General features: G+C 41.7%; 1 protein-coding gene across 6 annotated transcripts in view; it reads left to right on the forward strand.

Annotated features, from left to right (window-relative positions):
* Positions 1-22,207, forward strand: part of spire1a (spire-type actin nucleation factor 1a) — a 50,305-nt gene that overhangs the window by 24,016 nt on the left and 4,082 nt on the right. The window contains exons 3-17 of one of the 6 annotated variants that reach the window (XM_061255683.1): positions 963-1,208; positions 4,716-4,841; positions 10,910-10,984; positions 11,090-11,254; positions 13,182-13,268; positions 13,532-13,661; positions 14,854-14,895; positions 17,148-17,317; positions 17,461-17,551; positions 17,685-17,827; positions 19,022-19,048; positions 20,421-20,558; positions 21,099-21,169; positions 21,318-21,345; positions 21,869-22,011. In XM_061255683.1, the coding sequence (XP_061111667.1) occupies positions 963-1,208; positions 4,716-4,841; positions 10,910-10,984; positions 11,090-11,254; positions 13,182-13,268; positions 13,532-13,661; positions 14,854-14,895; positions 17,148-17,317; positions 17,461-17,551; positions 17,685-17,827; positions 19,022-19,048; positions 20,421-20,558; positions 21,099-21,169; positions 21,318-21,345; positions 21,869-22,011 (1,682 nt within the window). The remainder of the gene's footprint in view (positions 1-962; positions 1,209-4,715; positions 4,842-10,909; positions 10,985-11,089; positions 11,255-13,181; positions 13,269-13,531; positions 13,662-14,853; positions 14,896-17,147; positions 17,318-17,460; positions 17,552-17,684; positions 17,828-19,021; positions 19,049-20,420; positions 20,559-21,098; positions 21,170-21,317; positions 21,346-21,868; positions 22,012-22,207) is intronic. The other 5 variants (XM_061255684.1, XM_061255687.1, XM_061255686.1 and 2 more) reach the window with 5 other exon arrangements.

A 22,207-nucleotide genomic window follows, 5' to 3' on the forward strand; every position in this document is an offset into this window, starting at 1 on the left:
AGACATATTACAGTTGTACTGTCCTACCTATAACTGTGTGGGTGTGAGTGTGTTTGGGGGTAGGGACTTAACTTCTATTTGATTATTCGCTGTTTGCTTTCATCTGATTTGTTAGATTGCATCTTGGTGGATATTATGTCTTACTTTTCTGGTAGTAATGATTCTCATTCAGATGAAAGGTGGGGGATATTTGTATGAAAGGCTGTTAATTTCATGCAGATGTGTACAAAGTACCAGCCTTTGTATTCAAACTACTGATCAGCAGTACATATGATGGGTGTCTGTCTTGAGTTTTTCAGTTAAGATTGGGGAGTCAATCATTTGTCTTTCTAGCTTCAATTCTCAAAACGAGTCTCTAGATTTGTGTGCGTCTGTGTGCGCGTTAGTGTGTTAACAGCAAGTAGGCTGTGATAATGTCCTGCATTCTTAACATTTGGGCACAGATGCAAATGTGTGCATTTGTTTTGATTGAAGTGTTTGATGGGTATCTGCACCCTGTGTTTACCCTGTGCTCTGTATGTAGTGTGTGCTCTGTATGTAGTGTGTCCTGTGTTCATAATGTGCCCTGGGTGTAGTGCGTGTGTTTTGTGTTTAGTGTGCACTCTGTCTGTAGTGTGTGCCCTGTCTTTCGCCCTGTGTTTATAACATGCCCTGTGTGTAGAGTGTGCCCTGCGTTTATAATGTGCATTGTGTGTAGTGTGTGCTCTGTGTTTTTATAATGTGCTGTGTGTGTAGTGTGTGCCCTGTGTTTATAACATGCTTTGTGTGTAGTGTGTGCTCTGTGTTTTTATAATGTGCTGTGTGTGTAGTGTGTGCCCTGTGTTTATAACATGCTTTGTGTGTAGTGTGTGCTCTGTGTTTTTATAATGTGCTGTGTGTGTAGTGTGTCCCCTGTGTTTATACCGTGCCCTGTGTGTAGTGTGTGCCCTGTGTTCATACTGTGCCCTGTGTTTCCCCTGCAGGTGGTGGAGTCTCTGGGCATCATGATCTACAAGGCGCTGGACTACGGCCTGAAGGAGAACGAGGAGCGGGAGCTCAGCCCGCCCCTGGAGCAGCTCATCGACATCATGACCAACATGGGTGTGGCAGAGAGCGACGCCTGTCCCGACGAGGGCTACGAGGCCACCGAGGAGGAGGACGAGGGTGACGAGGGTGACGAAGATCCTGCCGGGGTGTGCAACGTCCACGGCTACCGGGATGTCCTCAAGGTAAGGCATGGGACAGGATTTTACAGACACCTGTGCTGAAGTGGAGTGGTGTTCTTTTAAAGGTCCCCTTTCAGGAAGCGGGCAAATACCCAGGGCAATGTATATAAAAGAAATTCAGAAATGTGCTCTTGTTTCATTTGTCTGTAACCATGTTCAGTTCTGTGCAACATTACTGTTCTTAATTTAAAAAAAATTGTGGAATCAAATCATCCTTAAATGAGAGAAATGAGGCCCTTTATAAATCAAGTTTATTACCGGAATGGCTTTGATCCTATTGCAGATGCACAATTGTCTCTTCATTGGGCTGGTTATATAAGGTCATTTGTATCAACCTTTAAGACCCTGTCTGTTTAGCTGAGAGTGGTCATGTTGGAATTTATATTTTTTGAGATTTTTAGATTTAAAAAAAAAATATTTTGGGCTGAAATTAGCACAACTCCTTCCTCCTTCAGATTATAAAGTCAGAAGGTAGAAGGTTTGTGGTGGTAACTACACATCCATGTGGCAAGTCCCAGTTAGCTACTGTATGTACAGTATATGCTATGAGCTCCTGTACAAACCATTGAGGTGATTAGCTATGAGCTGTTGGTATAGCATGCATCAGAAGTGACTCCTTGAGGAGATCAGCTATGAGCTCCTGTTGCAGTCTTTAATTTAGGCTCCTGGGGAGAGCTCGGATGTTAATCTGCTTAACCGTTATGATACCTGTTTCGTCTGAGAACTCGAGCAAAGCCCAAGAGACCATTGTCAATAATGCATTTCCTTCATGACCCTTAGGATTAATGCATTTTTATCTATTGCATTTAAGATTTCATTGTACCGCCCACATTTTATAGGTAATCTTCAGTAACTGATTGTTCAGGTTTATTCAGATGAAGTTATTTTGTGATGAACTCCATCAGTTGTGAGGTCTACATTTGCCTATGTCTATAAGTGAAAGAGTACAGGGCTACTATGTAGCTTAGCTTGCCATGTTAAAATAATGTTCCAGTATCTGGGCACCCCACTGTCCTTGCCTGCAGCACCACAGGATCAATTCAGATTTGTTGAATGTCTGTGTTGAACCATTTATAGACTTTATTTTCATGTTGGCAATGGCACCTTTTTTTAGAAAGTCCTAAGGATTACATTTAAATTTCTATGAAAAAGGTCGCTTGTTGATTCCTTTATTCCCTGCTGCAATCTCACACATTCATCATTGCAGCAAAAACTAATTAAGAGAAACTAGCCTGGAATTCCCATGACAGAGAGCAAGCAAGTACCTCATAGGCAAATGGTAGCAAGACAGATTAGAAATGAGCCAGTTTTCCATGGCAATATAGCAACTACAGACATGGAGAATCTAAAATGCAAGAAACCTGTGCAGCCATAATGAGTTCGCAAAACAAGATGTATGGATATTAAATGCCTGACTGTATTGCTCATTAAGAGAGCAGTTTGTGTGGTTTCTCTTTGGATTTTTGTATATTATGAGTGGATCCAATTTTATTTATTTTTCTGTATGCCATTACATTATGAAAGTTATAAGTCTAAACATCCTTGACATAACATTCCTGTATTTGCGAGCCCTTGACAGCTGCTAATGGAAATGATTTAATTGGATTTCGCAATGTGTTATTCAGTAGATTTATACTGTTCTAAAAATATTTTATGGGCTGTAGTTATTGTTATTTGAAGTGCTGAGAATACGTGTCATTTTATTTCAGGAATTGTGTTTTTGAAATTGGTCCTTATCACAGTTTACATTTGTGGGAAACTGGCTTTTTCAGATGGTTCTCAGAAGAGGAAGTAGAAGGTGTAAATGCATTCATGTATCAGTATATGCTGCTGTTTCATATGATTATATACTTTATCGAAGAATCTAAGGCATTGGAGGGAAGGCAAAATCCCTGCGCTAGCCTAACTATGAGGTGCTCTCCAGTGTAGGTTTTTCTAGCGGTAGTTCCTTGTGTTTGCGTTTATACCTCTCACAAAAAACTTCCCACCAAGAATAAGCTACAAGAAATATTTAAGCTGCTTTGGGGAAGGTATCATTCATAATAGCAATTCAATGTGGCAAATGTACAAGGGAAAAGAGGCTTAGGGAGCTAGCCCCTGTGCTAGGAAATATTGGGAGTGTAAAATGTAATGAGTTTGAGGATAAGTTGCATGTGTTCTGGAGGCCCTGGCTCGATTGGCATTACAGACTGCAGTCAATGCAACAGGCTCTTCAATGAAGACCACTGACCAATCCTTGCAATACTATGTTACTCCCTGACCTCACGGGGAGGAATCTACAAAGAAGACTGTACAAATGTAGACTAATTGAATAAAGTAGTGTCACATGGCGTATAAGTGAGGTTCACCATAGCTCAAGATTTATGTTTTTATACTGACAACTACTGAGCAGATTGGGGAAAATCTTTTTTAATGGTTTTGGCTGGAGTTACTTTTGTATTTCTAATGACAAGCAAGCTAATGAGCTTTCCAGAAGACTTTACTACAAAGTAGTATGTCTCCGCCTGGTTGCACAAGACGTGAACTTAGCCTGGCCTTTTAAATACTCCATTAACTGTGGATTCACCAATCGTGTGCTGCACAGAGAAAAATCTTAACAAGGAGGTAGCCAGGTCTCTAAAGATACACATCGCCGTGTTCGCTGTAACCGTATAATTTAATTAGCTACTACACAGGGGCTTGATTGTATGCCTGAGAGAATGAGTCCTCTGCTTGGCCTCTGCAGTCGGATGAAGGTGGACCCACTCTGTATGGAAGGCGTCAGTCAGACCCTGCACGTGACGTAGCGTTACTGTTGACGTAGCGTTACTTGAACCAAATTTGAGTTCAATAGGGTGCACTCTCTGGCTGCCTGACTAAAGGTGAAAATGCAACATTTTTGGCTGCTGTAGCACTTAAGATACCAATCTGCATACCAAGCAAGAGCACATGGAAATAAACTGATGCATTGTTTGAATGAGGATTCCGCACTCAGACTCAGACAGTTATCAGCCTTGGCTTGGCTTTTGTTTTTCTTTGAAAATATCAGACACATAGGCTGTGGGAAAAAAATAATTTTGAGGGCAGGGTAAGGATGAAAGTGTAAAAATGCCACCCAGCCAGTTTTGAGACATTGCTCATGTGGGTTGTTCAGTCGTGGAACAATGAGGAAAGAGCGTGTGGTTGTCTCTGCCAGGTTATTGCTCCTGCTACTGCCACACCCATGTTTACAAGGACATGTTCCTGTCTTGTTGCCCCCAAATTCTGATACTCTAAGAACAGATGTTGTACAACCATTTTTTCATTCAGTTTTGCTTAATTCACCTTAGTGACATTCTTAGCAAATTTATTCCATCAAAGGACACTGCAATATTTCCCCACTCCGCAGAATTGGGTGGTATCATGCTATTTTTAGCAGTAATAATGTGTGATGTGCTGTAATTATCTATTATATATGATTATTCATGTTGATGTATGTACCCTTTTCATGTCATTAACGTGTGCATCTATAATTTTCTTATTTTCGGACAGCTCTGCACCTCCCACCTCCCCAGCTCCTCAGATGCCTCCAGCCACTACCAGGCCGTGTGCCGGGCCCTGTACACTGAGACCAAGGAGCTCCACACCTTTCTGGAGAAGATCAAGAGTGCCAAAGAGGTGAGCCTGGGCTATGCCTGTCTTTGGGATTGACTTTAAACCGAGGTCCTGACTCACTGTGGCCATTAAAGATCCCATGATACTCTTCACTATGAGTAGGGGGTTCCCCAGTGTCCTGGCTAAATTCCCAACCTGGCTCTCTCAACCTGCCACCTAATCATCCCCCGATTCAATTGGCTAAGTATTGTTCACTCCCTCTCCACCTCTGCTGATGTGTGGTGGTGCAAAATGGCTGCCGTTGCATCACCCAGATGGGTGCTGCACATTGGTGGTGGTTGAGGTGAGTTTTCCCCCTCATCACTGTTGTGTGCTTTGAGTCTTTGCTATCTTAATGCATCTCTCTCTCGCATCTCTATCTATCTTGATCTCTATCAATCTATATTTATCTATTTATCATTGCCTCTACAAACAAAGCCTGGTATCATTCATTATAACTACCCAGTAAAATGCCAGTTAGGTTCAAGCTCAATATAATTTGCCTTTTAAATTATGCACAGAAAGGACATTGATATTCATAGATCCTGTTCCATCTAAAAACAAAATTCGATAGAATCATCTATTCCTGGCAGATTCAATTTGTCAAGCACGATTCAGGGACAGATGTAAACTCGGCACACACAGAAGAGGGAAACCTGCTATACCTGGACTCCATAAAACATGATTTTTTAAAGATTTATGTACAGATTTTATATGATGCATAACATATTATAGCAGTTGCTCTAGTAATAAGGCCATGTGTAGAGATTGTGAATTAATACAATAAAATAAAAACTTGGGCTAGAAAGGACACTACACAGGGCTTCCTGCAGCATATGCACAGCACTCCTCTGTTCTGTCTGGTGCAGTATGGTCTGCAGGCAATAACTGAGCTCTCAATTAGGTTTGAACTTGACTGAAGACTGAACTATTTTTGTCTCTGCATTTAATCTTGCATTAAATGTGTGGTGAGGGAAATATCCTGTTTTGATGGCTGAAAATACTCTTTCATGAACTCCATGAACTCAAACGTGTTACAACATGTAACCGCTCCCTCAGATCTAGTTTAGAGCTGGAACTAAAACACATGGTCAGTGACATTTCTATTGTGGATGAATATTTGATGGGTCATGTTATCTAGGCATGGTAGGTTCAAACCAGCAGTGTCATCTGTAATTGTTCTGCAGCGGGATATCATTTGTCTTGCCAGCTCTGTCCTGCCAGTGGTACCATTAAAAAAATATATATATCTGTCCTTTGTGTACCACTGCACTAATTTACCTATGGTGCTCACAAGACATTTACGTTACTTTACAGTTGTCTGTGAGCGTTGGGCTCATGGCTATATGTACAGCACTGAGTAGGACAAGGATCTCTATATCCTCTTATCCTGGAGTGTAACGGTGTCTGCAAGTGTTTCTTTTAGTCAACAGGCAGTTTAGGCCCCGGGAAGGGGGTGTGCCGACCTTTTCCAACCAGTGACTTAAATTAGGTGGCTTGACGGCTAACGCACCCCGGAAACAAGCTCAAACTGCAGCTGTTTGGGGGTTGAGTTGTATATCTCTGGACTTATTTAGGTCTTCTACACTAGGGAGAAAAAGGGGGAAATCTATTAGGGGGAAAAAATGATTTGCCTGAACATCTGCACAGAGGTCAGTGGAACTGATTTTTCAGGAGAGTAGACACATCGATTGACTTAAAAACATTTATTGACTTAAAAAAGGCCTTTGATACTATAAATCATGATATATTATTAGATAAATTGGAAAGGTATGGTATTAGAGGGGTAGCGCTGAACTGGATAAGAAGCTATTTGTTGGGCAGGCAGCAATTTGTAAAGTTGGGTGAGTATAAGTCAACACTTATGGACATCAAGTGTGGGGTTCCTCAGGGTTCCATTTTAGGACCCAAACTGTTTATTATTTATATAAATGACATCTGCAAAGTTTCAGACATTCTTAAATTTGTTTTATTTGCTGACGATACAAATATTTTCTGTTCTGGGGACAATTTGCAGCAGCTTTTGAAGGTGATCACTTCAGAAATGAATAAACTAAAACGGTGGTTTGACAGGAACAAACTGTCATTAAATTTGAATAAAACAAAGATAATGTTTTTTGGTAATCGTAAAATTGAAACAGAGGCAACAGTAATGATAGATAATATAAAAATAGAAAGAGTATATCAAATTAAATTTCTAGGTGTGATTCTAGACCACAAAATCAGCTGGAAACACCATATTTCATATATAAGAGCTAAACTGGCAAGAAATGTTGCTATACTGGGGAAAACAAGACACATTCTAAATCAAAGGGCTTTGTATATACTCTATTGTTCAATGGTATTGCCATATCTAAGTTATTGTGTGGAGATTTGGGGTAACACATATAAAAGTATCTTACAACCACTGGTCATACTGCCAAAGAGAGCAATAAGGATTGTGAACAATGTTGGTTTCCAGGATCACACAAACTCTCTTTTTGTACAGCTAAATACATTGAAGTTTATGGATTTGGTCAGTTTCAAAACAGCTCAAATCATATTTAAAGCAAGAAATAATTTACTTCCGGGGAATATACAGAAGATGTTTTTTGAGAGAGAGGGGGGTTATAATTTAAGAGGGGATTTTAAGTTAAAGCAACTTCTTATACATACCACTATGAGAAGTCAGTGGATTACAATCGGTGGGGTCAACCTATGGAATGGTTTGGATTTGGAACTCCAAAAGAGCACTAATATTGTACAATTTAAGAGGTTGTATAAAAACATCATTCTCAATGGTTATAGTGTGGAGGAAAGAGGATTGTATTTAATTTAGTATTATATCTTTTTTTGTGAACAATACAGTGATCAGAGAGTCTTTACGCTTGTAACATACACCAACGTGGATGCGGGTTATATGTATGTGTATGTAAATATGTATGTACAGTATATGTATGTATATGTGATGTATGTATGTATGCATGAATGTATGTTTGCATGTGTGTATGTATGTATGTATGTATGTATGTATATATAAATATATGAGATTATTCAAATAGGTGTGTATATGTAGGTATAAATAAATTATATATAGCGATCATAATATATAGTAAGTATACAGCGCATTTGGAATTGATTATTGAAATTATGATTAATGAAAAAAGGGAGTAGGAGTAAATAAGTCTTTACTTCTTCCTACTCCTTTCACCCCTACTGGACACAGGGGATGAGAAATGATCGCACTTTTTTATTTATTTTTTTATTTTTTTAAATTAAATATAGTTTGTGGCCTTCATTATGTTTTATTTTATTTTTATATGTAAGTTCAAAATAAAGATTATCAAATCAAATCGACCTTGTAATTGACACACATATTAGACACGCTCCAAAGAGAAAATCTACAGAGCAATTGGTCAATTGGCAGTATGGCTCTCCTGCTTGCTGGAAAATAGACCAAATATCAACAGTATGTCTTCTTGCTTGCTGTAAAAGAGACCAAATATCAATAGCATGGTTGTCCTGCCTGTCAGAAAAAAGGGCTAAACGGCCCTGATGTGTTTTGGGCGAAGCCTGGCAGTACCGGGAAGATGGATTACTTTTCCTTGTTCACTGTGACATACAGACATCGATCTTGTCAGAAGAAATGGTCTCTGATGTCTACTTAAGGAACGAGTGAGTTTTTCTTGTGTGCTCCAGTCACCCCAGATTGTTGGGCCTTATAGCTCTGCGTGGTATTTCTGACCCCCCAGTGTGAATGGAAGCAGTACTACAGTAATGCTCTCCTAAACAATGGAGATTATTCTGCACAACACACAGGATCCTTATTTTTAGGAACACTATAGTGTTTATGCAGGTTATGGTCTCATTCATAGAATTTGTGCCCAAAACATGAATACACTTGGTGACCACGTTTTTAGGTAGACCTCTACACCAGCATGTTAATGCAAATATCTAATCAGCCAATCATGAGTCAGCAATTCGGTGCATAAAAGCATGCAGATGTGGTCAAGAGGTTCAGTTCAGTTCAAACATCAGAATGGAGAGGAAAAGTGACTTTGTACGTGGAATGATTGTTGGTGCTAGACAAGGTGGTTTGAGTTTTTCATAAACTGCTGATTTCCTGGGATCTTCACGCACAACAGTCTCTTGTGGGCAAAAATGCCTTGTTAATGAGAGAGGTCTGAAGAGAATGGTCTGGTTCAAGCTGACAAGAAAGTGACAGTAACTCAAATAATCATGTGTTGCAACAGTCAGTGTTATGCAGAAGAGCATCTCTGAACATGCAACATGTCAAACCTTGAGGTGGATGGACTTCAGCAGCTTCCTGGTGTAACCACTTCGGAGTGCACCGGCTTGGAGTAGTAATTCAGTGAGCTAATGGAGAGTAAGCGTTCATGCGTGTTGGGTGTATAAATGGATATGGCTTAGTGCTAAGGGTCAATCCTCACTGCTGTTTTTGACCTTTCTGCATGGCCTCAGTATTAGCCTGGCTCTGGTCTTCATTCTTCTAGCTAGTTAGCTGCAGCACCGGTCAGTCTGCATTGATATTGTTAAAATAAGTGACAGCTCTGCCAATAAACTTTTTAACCACTTTAATGGTTGTTTTTTTTGCAGTCGATTGTGCTTACATAATTATTACAAAATAGTCCACAGAATGCTTTCACCTTCTAATGGGTTTGGTGAGTCCTGCCATAGAAATGAAGTCTGTATTAAATAGAAAGTATCATTAATTTATATTGTGTGAAATTATTTGAATATGCAAGCTTTTTACCAACCATGGAATTCTGTATCTTCCTGCAAGCCTTCCTGTGAATCCGTATGGAGAGCCGGTCTGTCTCATGATATCCCTCCACACTATGTCCCACTCAGCCAAGGATTAGCCCATATTAGATTATGCAATTCGCAGTCGCGGAATCCAGTAGGTCCTTTTAACAAGGAGAGTATAAGGAGATTATGCTGAGGGGGGAACCTGTTAAGCCCCATGTGGTATAGAACACTTCAGTACAATTGGTAATGTATCGTCAAACTGCATATGTTGCTCAGGGAGGCACTTCAAAGCTTGGCTCCTTCCTAATATGGTGGCTAATCTGTGGTTAATCTCTCTGTCTCTCTTTACTCTTGCTCTGTTTGTTTTCTGTTTGAAGTCCAGGACATTGGACTGTGTTGGATCCACTGAGAGTCCTGAGTTTGATTTCACTGTTTGGGACATAGAGCAGTAGATATAGGGACATAGGTTCAGTAGAGCATAAATAAGTGCAGAAACCGTCCAACTGGCCATACTTTTTTGAGGAACAAAATTCGGCACATTAACAGAAAGTCAATAAGATTAACAGTTTTTAAAATTTCTCACAAAAAAGGAAAAGGTTATCCATGTACAGTACATCAATACTGTAATTGTTTGGTTTACTGTGTGTCGAACTGAAGAAAAGGGCTTTACTAAAGTGAATGGTGCAGCTTCTATGATTAGACATGCGTTGCTGCTCGAAGCTACGATCTTCATTAGAGAGTGGCGCAAGTGAGAATGTATATGTATATTTTTGCATTTGTTTCCTTTTTTCATATGCTTTTTGTTGAACTGCAAAAACAACAAACAAATAAATGTTCACATTGTCTTCTGCCAACATTTCTTAAAACCCCTGGTTTTCTCCCTAACAATGTATGCAAAGATTTCCTCAAATGGGTCCAATGCATAAAAAAACAAAGACATACTGTACTTATGATTTACAGTGTACAGTATGTCTTTGGTATGATCAAAAATATTGTTCACATTTCAACTGAAAGCACAAAACAAATTAATGGTTTATGTGTGGTCTATGCTCCTGATTCATTCACATGTTAACGTATGGCAATGATTTGCTAAAGGTTGGCGTTTGTTGAAAATATATTATTGAACAGTGCTTGGGAACATCTGCTGCTCATTCGTTACCACTTCTGTTGGGTGTCTGGAGGAGTGAGGCTGGTCTCTAACACGCACCTAGCAGAGGGTTGGTTGTTAAGGTCATATGATGAGGGTAGTGGTCGGTGGAGGTCATTTGACGTTCTCAGTGTTGCTGGAGTGTACGGGGGTCAGAGCCGTGACCCTAATGGTGGCTCTTTGCTCTGATTGGCAGAACCTACGAAAGATGGAGGGGCAATCTACAGAAGAGCCAACACGAGACCTGAACGAGCTGCAGAATGCTGATTGGGTAAGAGAATAGAGAAATGACGTGTCCCGCAATATTGTTTGTGATTGTGTACAAAGCGAGAAGCTGATTTTGCCCTGACGGTGTGTTTATGTTGCGCTGCGTTAGGCTCGGTTCTGGGTGCAGGTGATGAGGGACCTGCGGACCGGGGTGAAGCTGCAGAAAGTGCAAGCGCGGCAGTACGACCCCCTGCCCTTCGAGTACCAGCTCACGCCCTACGAAATGCTGATGGACGACATCCGCTCCAAGCGCTACAAACTGCGCAAGGTCATGGTGAGTGCTAAGAGCAGGGTCTCATTGAAGGGACTCAAACACAAATAATGCCACTTGCAAATAATACCCCCCGCCTCCACCCACACTGGCATGCACTGACAACTGGGCTCAACCACTACAGCATATAGCATACAGTATACACATGCACATTGCACAAATGAGTAAGCAGGGTAGATCTCAATACAACATGACTTATTCCTGTGGCATGCCAAAGCATTATGGTGGTCGTGGCCCATCTTTGGATCGTAGGAAACCTCAAATTCTGGGCTTCTAGTTTTTCCATAATTTGCTGACTCACAGGCTGATGATAATACAAAAAAAAAAAATCATGGGAGCGATTTCTGTTTGAAGCTACTCATGATGAGCAAGCTGGATGCAGTGACAAATCATTTTAGACTTTTCATTCAGATTAGGTGCTTTCTCTTTGAATCTCACAATTCTGCAAATGTTAATATCAACAACGCAGATGTCAGACACCAAAAGACAATTTGCTCAAACAGAAACAGGGGTGATATTTTGTGTGTTTTGTTGTGGTCTGGGTCATACCCTTATACTGAAATCTTAAAAAATGACCAAGTGCCAAAAATGGCTGAGGTTATACACCACATATTTCAACTTCCTTTTCGTATTATATGCTATGTAATACATTTTTTAGGTAAACAAAATGCCCCCCATTTTTTTCAAAAGGACACGATGATGTTTGTATATTATATTGTATATTGTTTGTCTGCTGCAAAAAAAATCAATAACTGCACAATAGTATGGCTGTCTGCACTGAAGACCAAATCAAAATGTAGGTTGTCACAAGAAAGTAATGCTCATTTCATCTTTCTTTAGGGTCAACAAATGGTCAAAAATAGGGTTAACGGGCAAACGGATGTTTACCTTGTTTATCCTCTCCAAATTGCAATGGCCAACGGTGCCCAGTCATGTTCTATGGCAGTGAATGGACACAGTAAATGGCAACGTGCCGGCAAAGCAAATGGAGTGTATGAATAGTCCGAAGTCTTAAAACTCTAAACCGATGACAGTCTGCAAGCACTCCGGAAGTGGCATGACTAATGACAAAGGCAAGGTGATGCCTGGGGCTATTCCTGGATTCATCGATTTGTTCTTTAGATATCTTGGATATCTTAGGTGCATGACTATGAAAATACCATACGTGGGTGCATTTCTCACACAGCCATCTGCTTCCTGTTCCTTCCTACATCCCTGATTTGTGTAATCGGGCGTTGTGCAAGGTGGGAAGGCGCACACTGTCCCAAAATCTGAGAGAACTGAATAGAAATGGCTATCTATGTCTAGATATGGTATCTAGTATCAATCTGTTTTGAAAAGGAACAAGAAAGGTTTTATTGGTTTTATTAAAAAAGCTATCATATCGAGTCTTTCATTTTCACATATCATACTTTGAACATAAAGGCCTCAATGACCTTAATGAATTGCTTATACCCATTATTTCCAGAGGAAAGGTGATGGGTAAACAAAGCAAGGTGTGTGCTGTTTTATGTTGTGCTCTTGTTCCTAATTTCTGTGTGACGGACTAGCTGCATTCTCGGAATACCGGAGTTAAGCATGCGGTTGTTTTGTGTTTGTGCCAAATTATCAATGAAAATGATTATGATAATGATCAGAACCCACATTTACCACATTTGATTTGTTTTATTTATTTATTTTAACCATGTTGTATTTCATTCAGATAATCACCCATGAAATGAAACCATTAAATTTAATCTCTCTGTTCCTTGAGGTCTCTGCTGCGTGGTGCTTAGGATCTAGAATAACCAGTGTGCGCATTGCCTGTCGGGTGCGGCTTGTTGCCATGGTGAACAAGCTCTGTTTCGCAACAGGACGCTGGGTGAAGCGAGATTGGGCGTTGCGTCTGACCCCGTATTCTAACCCCCTTTTCCCGACTGCTCTTCTCCAGGTGAACGGAGACATCCCGCCCAGGTTAAAGAAGAGTGCCCATGAAGTCATCCTGGAGTTCATTCGTTCCAGACCTCCTCTCAACCCTGTGAGTGGCCAGTGTCACCCCCTGCCCCTCCCCAAACACTGCTCTCTCTAAGCAGAATAGCTGATTATGACCGCCCCCTCCTCCTACATCCTGTTCAAGTGACTATCGAACAGCTGCTATGTGTTCAGTGATAAGCGCTTCCAATCACCCTCAGAATTCTGTCTTTACTGTGGCTGTGCTGGTGTTTTGAGAGTTGTTGTGGTGAAGCCTAGACTGTCGGTAACGGACACGGAGAAGAGCTGACTGTGTCTGCACTCTCTCAGGTCGCTGCCCGCAAACTGAAGCCCCACCCTCCCAGGCTGCCCTGTCTGCACGAGCGAATCCTGGCGGGGATCAAAGCGGAGAGAAAACTGAGGCCTGTGTCTCCTGAAGAGATACGCAGGAGCCGGCTTGGTGAGGAAGAACAATACCTACAATACCTACATACATCGTACTGCATATACAGCACACACTAATGTACACAATGCAGACGTACGCGCACAGCCTTCCTGAAGTTAGTTATGGCTATAATATTTATGTCTGTTACCAGGGTTCTGGAATTAACTAAAGATACAGCACATCGCAAAATGTTTGCATTTCACTGCTTTGGGAGGCCACTGTGTGCTGATTTCACCTGCAAGTTTCTAAAAAAAAAAAAAAAAAGATTTTCTAGCATAAACAATGCAGTCAACTTCCCTTAGCTCTGAGGGACATGTCATTTCATGTTGTTCAGAAACAGAATGGCAAAATGCATATAACTAGATTCACAGAAATGTCCGATTGCAATCTTCAATAGACATGCTGTAAAAAATGCCATGTCAATTACACGGGAGGAGCCCAATTTCATGGGAAGAAGCTGGTTTGGTTTCATGGTCCCTGACACGATTGTCATGGACATGAATTTGGTAGGGCTGCACATGTACAGTAACATAGTCATCAGGTCTGTGCCATTCTCTTATACCTGGCTGGTCTGCCATTCTCATCATGAACACAGCATTCCGAGATGCTGCTTCAGATCTGGATAGCATCCAGATCCGCCTGTATCCATTTTACAACTTTCATTCATGATTCCTGTTTACTTTGTGATTTTCTGATTGTAATGTTATTTTCAAATTGGTAATCTATAAATGTAGGTTTGGAGCTCTGGGCAATGATAGTGCTAATGAACAACATAAAAATGCATGCATTTGCAGAAATATGCAATAGAAACGAGAAGAAAAATATCAAATATGTGAGCTATGATTCTGCATAATCATCACAGAATAAGAGTGCTGTAATTCATCTCTGGTCACTAAAGCCATGAAGCCCCACTGCTTGGGCCTAATTAAGAGCCCAAGGTCGATTTTATAGCGCTATTTGTGGTGCAATTTTCCAGAGGTATTGAACTGAATAGTAATAGGATCTGCAATTAAATTCCTCATTTGCAATTTCTTGCCTAATCCCCTTCTTGCTTTTGGTGTTCATGATAATGGGGATATAATGGAAATGTCCGGACGATTTCAAAGGGAGATTCCCGTGGGCTGTGAAAAAAAGGAAAGGTCCCTACTTTTCCCTGTTTTAACTCTACTTTTCCTCTCTCTCTTTAACCCCACGGTTTCTCTTGCAGTAATTCGACCGCTTAGCATGTCTCAAAGCTTTGACTTGTCAGGTAAAGTTTTTCTCTGGCTGTTGTTATCGCTCCTGTGATACGCGCTTCCTCTCATTTCACGCCTATTTGGTTTGGAGGACGGCTGTGTCACGCCAGCGTCGCCCTGCGGCTGTGGCACGGAGTCCGACACCAGTCAGGAGGGAGGGAGAGCGGTCAGGGGGCCCAGGCATGAACAATGAAATCCTTGAAGGTTTCAAAGTTAATGTCAATTAATAATTGTTCTAGCCTTGTAAACGTTACATGCACAAGCAGATGAGGCAAGGTCTTTAGTGTCAATCGTAAAAATTTCTCAAGTGCTGTGCAGAATACATTTAGCCCAAATGTCATCTGATGAATGAAAGTTTTTCCTGACTAATGCAGAGGAATAAGACTGGCATTAATTGAGACAACAATCAAAAAGAAAGAAAAATACCTTAATATTGTGAACTGTTATTTATTTTCTTTTATAAATTCAGATTTTAAATGCGAAAACCTGACCTATGCAGTTTGTCTAAGCATCTGCTCCAAGCCTGTAGGTCATATACCCTCTTCTTAGAGCCACTCAACCTCCTACAGGAAGTCTTCTGCAGAGTCCTCTTCCCCCTCTGCTCCAGACTTCTGTCCCTCTGGTACTGGTGTGTGCAGATCTCCCATCATGCCGTTCACTGGCTGGTCCTCATCAGCGGCTTATTTGTTGTGTGGCCCATGTTAAACAGACACGCTTGCCTGGAAACACACTCTCTGACCCCGATAACTTAGTGCGCTACATTCAGGACCATAACAGAGTAGAGAGCCCTGATGGCTGCAGTCCACTGTAAGAAGGCAACCAGGATGATTATAATCTCATATTCAAGGAAGTATTTTGTTTTAGGGTCTGGCAAAAGCATCAGCACTCCTCAGGATTTGATGTATGGGGCAGGTAAAGTATCATAGAGCTGTCCCTGTATTCTAACGCTTTCCTGTGGTCAGGCTACCATTTGCGCAATGCATTTTAATGCCTTGTGTGTTTATTATGTGCCTTGTGTGTATTATGTGTTTGGCATGCATGTGTGTCTCTTGTGTGCGTTTGTCTCTGCATGTATCCTGTTTTTGGTGCGTGTGTGTTTTGAGTATTTTTTACACACATGCTCTTTTGTGTGTCTCACGTGTGTGTGTGTCATTTGTTGCTCATACAGTATGATGATTGGTGTCTGTCTGTGTGTTTTGTCTGTCTCTTACATGTATCCTGTTCTTAGCAGATGGTTCATCTGTTAAAATTATAGAGGTGTAATTGTACATTTTCACACTTACATTTTAGTCATTTGGCAGACACTTTTAATCCAGAGCGATTTACAAGTGCATAGGTTCTTCTGCAAGTTAAAGCATCACATCCATAATTGTAGAATTGTAGGTACTGGAGAGGAAGTGGGTTTTGGTAATGGTACTTTATCCAGTCTGTTTACATTTACTGACCATTTGACCTCTAATTGTTTTGTCTGGTCAAAAGCAAAACATAAATTGGTGACCTTTTTATCCAGGCAGGGACTTGGACTCTATAAGGCACAGTGGTAAAGATGCTATCAGATTCTATTGGTCGTCACAGTATGAAAGAAATGTGAGATGTTTTGTACTTGCTGGGGTGGCTTTGTTAGAGCTTGGTTAAGGGATATATGGTGTGTGTGTGTGTGTGTGTGTGTGTGTGTGAAGGCATGTTCTTTACCTGATTAGAAATATGGTACAGAGAAATCTGGAATGACATCTGCGTCACTCCCTGCATGTTTGCTGTCTTTTTTAAATAAATAGTCTCCACTGCAGAAAAATCCACATTGCATTCTCTATCATGTAGGACATAAATGACACGGAAGTTTGTGATTAAGTACTGAAAGTATTGTTTAAGCAACAGGTTCTGGAAAGTATGAATGTATGAATGTATAAAGGACTTTTACATTATTACATTATTGGCATTTATCAGACGCTCTTATCCAGAGCGACGTACAGTTGATTAGGCTAAGCAGGACAATCCTCTCCTGGAGCAGTGGAGGGTTAAGGGCCTTGCTCAAGGGCCCAACGGCTGTGCAGATTTTATTGTGGCTACACCGGGATTAGAACCACCGACCTTGCGTGTCCAAGTCATTTACCTTAACCACAATCTACAATGTAGATCCTCATGTGCTGTCAACAGGGAGAACAGTAGTACACTCATTGCATGTAGTACACTCATTTTGACCTAGCCTCCCTTGCCATGACTTGCCTGCCTTCTTGTGTTTAACAGTATATTGGTGCTTTGTTCCCAGCAGTGTACACTCCCGAAACCACGAAGAGGAGACCGGTCAGCACTCTGGCTCTGGCCAATGGGACCTCTCAGGGCCAGCAGAGTATGGTGGACGGGCCCCCTGCACTCGCCCAGAGGAAGAGGCTACTGAAGGCCCCTGCCTTGTCTGAGCTGAACAGCTCTGACTCCGAGGTAAGCATGTGTTTGTATACGGATGGCTATGTGTGTGTATTTTCAGCACCCTAGGGAGTCTGTGGTGTTGTTTTGATTGGCTTCTGCGTGCGTGTGCATAGCTCTATAGAGCAGTATGCCGGTAACAGTGTACTACTTTACAGGACGAGTCCCCATGCAGGTCAGCCAGTAGTTCCAGCATGTCTACCTCGCTGATGGACGACACCTCGCCAGAGTCCGTAGTGGGCAAAAAGAGTAAGCCTTCTCCTGCCCACGGAAGTGTCAATCAAACTGGGGAAACGGTCCTACCCTCTCCAATTGTTTTGTGTAATTTTCACTCACCTTGCTATCTTTTTCTGACACTGCCTTTCTCTGTCTCTCTCTGAAGCTCCACCTATGTTCCTGCCAATCTCCTCCACGCCGCAACCGGAGAAGCGCCTGTCGTTCCAGAGGAGACACTCCATCGAGAAGGAGACCCCCACGAATGTTCGGCACTTTATGCCCCCTTCCCGGCAGAGCTCCAAATCTCTGGTACGTACAGTCGGCTACCCCACAGGGGGAACGCCACTCCATGATCGAACATGACTTTTGCCTGGTGCAAAAAAAAAGAATAAATAAATAATAAAAATAAGCAAATGAATAATTTCAATGTAACAAAGACATTCAACCAATAAATAATAACACTACTGTACTATGAATAATTATCTTTGGAAATGATGCACTCTGCTGATGCACTCGGTGTGAAACTCTGGTTTCTATCACACATTCTAGTGTGATAGGGAAGAAAATGTAAATGTGTTGTGTCATAAAACCTGTTCTCCGACAAAGGCATGCAGTATAATTTCCTACCTCAGTCTATTCCATGGACTTTAAATATCTCTCCTGCCCATTCCCAGACACATATCCTAGCCAAACAACCCCCCCCCCACCCCCCCCGAACCGGTCATCTCTCAGATGGCTGGGCGTGTTGGCTCAGGCTGTTCTCATACAGATACAGTGGCTTAATTGAATCTGTGGGAACAAGAGTGCCTCTTTGACTGGGGGGAATTATGAGTTATGTAACGGTCTTTCGTTGACTGTGACCTGGCCCATACCCCTAATCCAATTTAGCCCTGTCCTGTCTCTATTTTTGTGTAGTGGTGGCTTCTCTGTTTTGCTCAAAGTGTGGGCCCTACTTGTGCACTCGACCACTAGCCAGGGACTATTTAACACCTTTCAGGCCAGCCAGTCCTAGAAGAGTTCGCTCTTATTGGAGGAGAGAGCCATTGGGAGGCGCTAATGTAGACACTCAAAATGTTGGAACAGGCTTATAAATATGGTTGGGTGCTCAAAATTTGGAGAACATATGGGATAATAATTTGTTGGAAAATCTTTCAAATGTTCACTGTGTTGGTGCAACCTTGTGGCTTCATTATCTGCTGGTTTTTGGTGTGTTTCAGCAGTTAATTAAACAAGGTGTGTGGACTCTGGCTTGCAAATGAATTGAATTACAGTATAACGGGGAACCTCAAAATCCACAGACACTGCAGCATTTGACAACTCCCTGGTGTAATCGTTTAGAATTAATAGTATTCCAGTGTTAATGGTGGGTGTTGTTTGACTTTGGGATGCAGTGTGCCCCCTACCGTCAGAGCAGAAAGCAGTGAATCTGCTGGTGGGTTTTGGGAAAGTGTTCAGGGTCCGTGACTACACACACCTCACCCATTTTTTTCCTTCAATAATCAGGTTTCCATGGACTCCAGCCCCAAGTCGGTAGGTTCTGTATGACCATGCATCCATTTAGATGCTAACCATGGTTGAAGGTTACTCCTGGAACACTGGGCCTACCTTGCAATCTAGTTCTGGCCGATTGAGAACATATTTGCCAATGCACACCACACGTAGTGCTGGGAATTTGTGAATTGGTCACCCCAATGTCATGTATCCATCTGCAGTAATTTGATTTAATTGGCACCCCTGCAAATGGGGAATATTGGCAATTATGTCTTTGGGAGACACATTGGCGATTTAAAGGACTGTACAGCCCATGTTTTATGCTTTTTCTTTGCTAAATGTTTTATATTTTGAATGTGAATTCACCACTTTTGAAAAACCTGACCTTGTTTAAGAATATTGCTCAGTTTCATAGTGGATGTAAAGCAGGGATCATCAAATCTGGCCCTCAAATCCAAATCCAGCCCTGGATTTCTTTTCTCCCCGGTAATAAACTATTAAGGCTACTGATTGGCCTGACTGTCTTCACTTCTGACTCCCAGGTAAAGGGAGTGTGGAAAACCAGCAGGGTTCAGCCTCTGAGGACCAAGATTTGATAATCACTGATGTTAACTTTCAGTACAGATGCATGCATGTTCCTTGGCTCTTCATAAAATAGCCATGTCCGTTGTGATTGGAGCTGGTCTTGTCGTCGGGCGGATCTGACTTTGAATCCCTATGGGAGACTGTTCTATTACACTTCACAAAGACCCATGACATTTTGAAGTGCATGTAATGGTATTATGTGTGCAGTATGTTGATGAAATCCTCTGTAGAAGAATCCGAGCAATATTTGGCTCATGAAACATGGATCAGTGTTGAACACACATGGTACTGTACAGTGTGTAGTGTCTGTCAGTGTGTCTCTGTGTCTTTCAGTGTGTGGTCGTGTGTTGTGTTGTGCTTGTTAAAGTTCTTATAAATGTGTTGCATTGTGAAACAGGACCTTTTCATTGTGTTGTGTTGTCTGCGTAGTGGTAGATTGCTACCCTTAGACCTGCGAGGAAGAATGCTAAACAGATTTGCCTGAAGTCACATCTGGGAGCCTCCAGAGGTGCTGCGGACCAATCTCTCCAACCTGTAATCATATGCATTAAGCGACACAAATGGGTTGTGTCTTACAACAAAAGAAAATTCCTTTGGTTTCCTGTAATGCAATAAAAAACATTGAGGAAAAACATAATTGAGGGACCAACTGCTCTGTAATCCCTTTTATTAACTGTCTGTCCTCTGTAATGGACACATTGAGCATGCTCAGTAGCTGGATTTGGAGAGATTGCTTCTGCATCATTGTGGGGCTCTGTGATAGGTGGTGTGTTAATGGGTGGTGGTGTGCTAAGCACGTATGGTAACGGGGCAGGTGTTTTTGCAGGAGGAGTTCTGCTACCCGGTGGAGTGTCTGGCTCTGACAGTGGAAGAGGTGATGCACATCAGACAAGTGCTGGTCAAAGCCGAGCTGGAGAAGTTCCAGCAGTATAAAGATGTGTACAGCGCGCTCAAGAAAGGAAAGGTATCCTGCGAGACCAACTCTACTGGCTGTAATATGCATCACTGAAATGCTCTTAATTACTACAGTATACACTCAGGGAGCAACTTATTAGGTAGACCTGTACACCTGCTTATTAATGCAAATAGCCAATCATGTGGTAGTCTCTTGAGTTTACAAGAGTGCAAAAAAACAAAAACATCCAGTGAGCAGCAGTTCTGCAGGTGAAAACATGTTGTTAATGAGAGAGGTCAGAGGAGAAGGGCCAGACTGGTTGAAGCTTACAGGAAGGTGACAGTAATGCAAATAAGCACTTATTATAACAGTGGTGCAGAAGAGCATCTCTGAACACACAATGTATCAAACCTCTTAAGTGGATAGACTACAGCAGCAGAAGAAAGTCTAAATGCCTAATAAAGGGTTCGCTGAGTGTGTGTCTACTGTACTATTAATGCCAGTCAGACTTAAATATGTCATGATACTAAGTAGTGCATTAAGTTTATGGAGCTGCAGTGACTAGAGTAAATGGATACTGTTTGACTCCACTCTCTCTTTCCCTCTAAGCTGTGCTTCTGCTGTCGTACGAAGAGGTTCTCCTTTTTCACCTGGTCCTACACCTGCCAGTTTTGTAAAAGGTAAAGAACATGTGTGCGCGCACACACACTGTGTACAGCATTTGTAGTTGTTTTTATCACCACCAGCAGTGCTTTATTTGGTAGTGTAGTTGTGAATGAACAATGTGCCGTGTTTGACTGTGTTCCTTATTTTCTCCTCTGTGTATAGATATGTATGCTCACAGTGTTGTAAAAAGGTGAGTAACACAACCCGACTACACAAACACTGACACTGTTATTTAATTTGCATTGTATTAGTTGAGTTTTCTTTATATTATTTCTTTTTTTATTAATATATGTTTTTGATTGGTCCAGGTAATGTTCTACATAGAGTTTAGTTCTATGAAGTTTGGCTGTAACATGGCTGGTATAGGGGCATTTGGGGGTATAAAGTGAGCTTATACAGTGACTTTAGGCCCCCAGAGACCATTTCACGAAAGACAACGAGTACTGGCACGATATAGAAGCTTAGATTTATGTTTACAGTTGTGAATAAATGCTATAAGCTCTATTCATATGGGCAGATCATCAAAAACAAAACGAAAATGTACATTAAACGGTAATTATCCATTTAATGCTGATTTACTTAACTTGCCCTGTACATGCCTGCAAAGTTGAACTGTATTCCCACACAACGATTCCCATCGCTTATCATATGCATTGAGGCCAGTCTGGTTAAGGCAAGTCCATTTTCTTACCTGCTGGACCACATTGTTGCAGATGAGGCTGCCCACCATGCCCCTTGCAAGCCTACCCATCTACTCCCTGGGGTCTGGCTCCCTGTCCAGAGAGGAGGCCCCAGCCCTGCCCGAGAATGCTTCCTGCAGCCCCCAACGGCAGGGCCTGCAGCGCACTGGCTCCAGGTACAGGCCCTGTATGACCCGGTCACCCTGGAGCATTGAGTGAACATGCAACTGCAGTTCAGACACACGCACCAATATTGTGAATCTAGACTATTATCTGGGAACTGTTTAGTCTGCGAATATTGTTTGTTGTGTGTTTTGTATACAAGTTTTGTTTGTTGTATATTTTTTGTTCTGTGAAATATCTAACTTTTTT

This window comes from Conger conger, chromosome 9 (assembly GCF_963514075.1).
Source record: "Conger conger chromosome 9, fConCon1.1, whole genome shotgun sequence".
NCBI lineage: Eukaryota > Metazoa > Chordata > Actinopteri > Anguilliformes > Congridae > Conger > Conger conger.